The 4,619-nt window shown below is 46.8% G+C and overlaps 1 protein-coding gene across 1 annotated transcript; it reads left to right on the top strand.

Moving 5' to 3' along the window:
• Positions 1-702: 702 nt before the first annotated feature.
• LOC142002490 (E3 ubiquitin-protein ligase RNF167-like) lies at positions 703-1,731 on the top strand. Its single transcript, XM_074978636.1, has one exon. It carries the CDS (start codon positions 703-705, stop codon positions 1,729-1,731), a length of 1,029 nt encoding a protein of 342 aa, XP_074834737.1.
• Positions 1,732-4,619: the final 2,888 nt, after the last annotated feature.

The following is a 4,619-nucleotide window of genomic DNA, read 5'->3' as shown; positions in this document are numbered from 1 at the left end:
AAGGTGCTGAAACAGAGGAATGGAGGAAGGCAGGGGTAGATAGGAAGAAGAGAGCTAAGGAAGGACCCAGAGAGGTTACAGGGCAAAGTGGGAGCAAAGGAAACCCAGGTCAGAGAGGCCATTAAGGTAGAGATAGTGCAGGAGAGAGGGCCAGAGGTAAGCCACAGAGAGCACCATGAAGGAGACAGAAATAAAGGTGGGGGTGGAACCAAGAACGGGAAAAAGGAAGTTATTGGGGGAGAGACAGAAGAGAACAGAGGGAGGCAGAGAACCAAAGGGATCAAGGAGACAATAGGGGATAGGAGGCACAGAAGACAAAGGTGGAGTTACCAGCAAGAGAGAAAGGAGCAATGTCCACCTCTGCAGGTCATCTGGGCAGTGAGGTCACAAGGACCCGGAGAGAAGGTTCTGGAAGGCTGTTTGGAAGCCGAAGCTAAGAATCAGTTGGGAGTGAACAAACCAGCCTGACAAGTGAAGGAAGCTGCAGCCAGAAGCTTGATGGCTTGAGTATAACCCAGCACTCACTCCGGCTTGGCAAGTCCTGCAGCTCTCACTGCCTCAGGAAGGCTCTTGTCTAACACATGGAAGATCCAGTAGTCACCTTCAGTCACTGCTCACCAGAAAGGACTCTGAAGCCAGAGCTGCCTCATAGACAAGACCCACGCCAGCACCTGCGCAGAGAGCTCTCCACCAGCTGTCAGCATGTGGTCAGTGCTCCAGTCATCTTTCCACGTGGCCACAGTGTTCCTGCTCTCCCTGGTGCCCAACAGCAAGGCCTTGACCCATGCCACTTACAACCGTAATGCCATAGGCCAAGATTTCAGCAGTTTCCCCACACCCTTTGGACCTCCGCTCCCGTGCCAGGGACCAATGGGTTCTCTGATCGAGCTGACGCCTGTGAACGCATGCCACCACATCAAGTGCCCGCCGGCACCCAGCAACTCCTCCACAGCCTTCATCGTGCTCATCGGTTGCTACGACTGCACTTTCTGTGTCAAGCTTCTCCAAGCTCAGCAATTCGGGTACCCGGACACTCTTGTGCACAACATGAATTCACAAGCCCTTGTTGATATGGTGATGGGCATGGAAGAGATTTGGCAGCAGTTCGTGACACCATCTGTCTTTACTGTGGAAGCAACCACCAAGCTCCTGAGAAAGGTTTACCACTCTGATGCAAGAGCTCACATCATCCTGGTCCCTGAATACTATCATGTCACTTTGGAGAAGGAGGCTGGGAACTCCTGCCCTTGTGCTTGCAGGTGTCGGCTCCAGCTGCTGGGCCACTGCTCCCATGTCCCAATTCCTCTCCTCTGCAGGTCAGTTAGCATCCTTGTTGTCGTAGTGATGGGCATCCTGCTCATCATGAAACACATAAGGGGGTATCACATCTGGAGAAGGAGAAGAAACCTACTAAGAGAGGAGCAGGGGAAGGACTCTTCCCCCAGCATGTTTAACAAAGGTGCCAAGTACACAGAATGTGCCATCTGCCTGGAGAAGTATGAAAAAGGAGACCTGCTGAAGATCCTGTCTTGCTCCCATGCCTATCATGGCAAATGCATAGATCTATGGCTCTTAACCCAGGCCAGGAACAAAACTTGCCCTCTCTGCATGCAGAGGGTGATTGTGGCAGCAGAAAGCCCTGACTTGGACATGGACGGGTGTACAGAGGAGGAGGAGATGGCTGAGGGCAGCCGGGAAGAGGAAGCTGTGTACAACAGGGAGTGGCAGTAGTTGAACCATTCCTGGGAAGGCCAGACCAAAACATGACTAACATAATTCTGCCCAACCAGACTCCCGCACACTCAGCTTCCATTTCTATCCTCCCTCTCCGCTCTAGTACTGGTCAAAGTCTATTGAGAATCATTTTAGCTCAGCCTGGGCCCAGAAAGAGTATGCAAAAGGAAGAGCAGAGCAGGCAGAGCGTGATGAGCAGTGGAACACCAAATGCACATTCTTCGCTTATCTTGGGCACAAGGTGGAATCCAAGTTCAGGTTAAGAAAATGAGACTCTGCTGAAATCAACTGGAATCACACCATGTCTGCCTACCGGAACATCCAGCAATGGCCTGAGGAAGAGTAGCTTGAAGCCATCATCAGATCTTCTGCTTTCCTTCAAGTTCTCATCTTTCTCCACATGCCTCCTATTCTGCAGATTGATTGCTCCACACAGACATCGCTGGGTCACTTCTAGCCCCAGCTTTGGTTTGGTCAAATGAGATCAGCTTGCAAAATGTAAAATAAAATTAATCAGAAATCACCCCTTTCCTGCGAGCATCTCTGTTTAGCATACTTGGTACAGCACCAATGTTCCCTCTATCTTTTGTGTGTGCAGAATAAAATTTGTTATGGGTGCCAAGGCAAGTGTAGATGTGCACCAATAGAAAGACACACTGCCGGCTTTGGGTGCTCAGTTAATCAGCTGGGCGACATTTGAACCTTTCCTGGGTGGCTGCCTAAGCGCTCAGCTTACAGGAAACAATGTCCACCACCATCTCCTACTGCAGCTCCTCACATGGACCAAAATTCTACTATCAATAAACAAGGATAATAATAATAATAATACTAATAATAATAATAATAATAAACAAATGACATAATATAAATATTACTGATGCTTTGCACTTTCCTGGTAATAATGATAACTGCTACGGGGGTGCTTTTCAATCACAGATCTCAAAGACTTTCAGGGCAATTGTCCCCATTTTAGAGTTGGGAGAACAGGGGCACAGAGATGGGACATGTCTTGTCCAAGGTTCCCTGATTATATTTCTCACTGTGCTTCTGTCATTCTTTTTTTATTTCTCCTCTGGTCCAAATGCTCTGCCATTGTAAATCAATGTGGCACCATTGATTTTATTGGAGCTACCCTGTATTTCCACCAGCTGGGAATTAAGATCTGGGCATCTCTTCTATTTAACTTGTCTCTCTCTGGGTCTATCAACCACAAGCTTAGGGAAAAGCCAGCCCAGCTGAGCTGACTGCCATGATTAACTGGAGTCCTGCTTGATTTTAATACGCAACAATGTTAGCATCCTCCAACAGAATACTTACATGGATAGACAGACCAACTCAGTGCATCATATCATAGGACTGGAAGAGACCCTAAGAGGTCATCAAGCCCAGTCCCCTGCTCTCACAGCAGGACATATCACCATCCCTGACATATTTTTTTTAAATCTAACCTTCCCCAGGCCCTTGAAAGGCCCCTCCAGGATTGAGGTCACAACACTTGTTCAGAAGACCAATTCTCTAACCACTGAGCTATTCCCATCATAAAGCCAGCTCCCTGTCAGCAGGCACGGGTCTTGTATAACGTGAATTATCAACACACTTTGAATTCCCTATGTGTCAATGCTGCATTTAATGTGCCTCTTTACATGATTAAGTCTCATCATCTTTCTGCTTCCATTATATATTTTTCCTTCTAAGATCTTACAAGATCAATCTTCTACCTTCTACAAAGTTGTAGTAAAATTTATCCCTCCGAGGGTTTGTCCTTAATATGTTAAAACTTGCTGCTGCGGCACAATTTGGCTTAATCAAAACAAATTAGACAGCCATTTTGACAGCCCCTCTCCACGATACAATTGAAGGAGAGAAACTTCCTTCTAGATGCATAACAGGACTGTCTGAAGAGCTAAACTGAAGGTCAGTCTGTCGACCGGTATGGGGAGATTTGAAGCAGGTTGCAAACCTTCTTGCTGGAAGGCACAAGATGAAGACCTTGATTAAGGGAGAGAAAACCACTTGAAGGAAGATTGGAATTCTCCACTGAGGACCACTCTAGAAGATTTCAGGCCTGAATGTGAGGAAGTCCAATCATTTGAAAAACCTATTAACTATTAGCTCAGGCTTTGTTCTGGCTTGAATGTCTCCCAAAGCAAAAATGAGCAGAAGTACCCAGGGCTACAGCTCTGATAAGGGTTGCAGAGCAAAAGGATGACTATAAAAATGAGACATCGTTGATTTAATTGCCAGCATTCGTCACAGCAGTGGCGCTGCCTGAATGACATGCATTTAATTAGAATAAGAGATGCTTTGGCTTTGGTCAATGAAACACGCATAAAAGCCTGTACAAAACCTGACCTCTCTGTGAAGATTGCCTTCTAAATAACGTGTTCGTTTGCAAGCAGCTGTCCCTTGCCTCACACCATTCTAAGCAGCTGAATTTTTCCACATTGGCTTCGCCAACGCACATCAGCACTGATTTTCTTTCCATTAACCTTCATGCTCATCTCATTCATGGCTTCTTATATTACTGCCTTGAGAATTTCCAATTTTGGGCTGCATATGACTAGAGCAGGGAATCCAGTCTTCATAGCCATTCAGTCTTGGGCCTTTTCACCGTACTGTTCCTTCGGTGCCAGGCCTAACCAGGAGGGACCAAGCTGTGTTGTAATGATACTCAACCCCAAAAGCTAGGATAGAAGTCATATCAACGGAGTAGATCTCGCAAACACTCTCCAAATCTGTAGCTTCACAAATAACAAGCAGTCCTGTAGCACCTTAGGCTACGTCTAGACTATTGTTGCTATTTCGGGATACAAATGCATCCTGAAATAGCAACTCCGTGGCTACTCACCATGCTTGAAATACCACAGCTATTTCAAGCATGGTAT

This window comes from Carettochelys insculpta, chromosome 27 (assembly GCF_033958435.1).
Source record: "Carettochelys insculpta isolate YL-2023 chromosome 27, ASM3395843v1, whole genome shotgun sequence".
NCBI lineage: Eukaryota > Metazoa > Chordata > Testudines > Carettochelyidae > Carettochelys > Carettochelys insculpta.
The sequence above is the reverse complement of the archived record's forward strand: the minus strand, read 5'-3'. Positions and strand labels throughout refer to the sequence as shown.

Excerpts from the sequence above, each read along its gene's own strand:
- LOC142002490 (XM_074978636.1), top strand. The coding sequence starts at position 703 with ATGTGGTCAGTGCTCCAGTCATCTTTCCACGTGGCCACAGTGTTCCTG.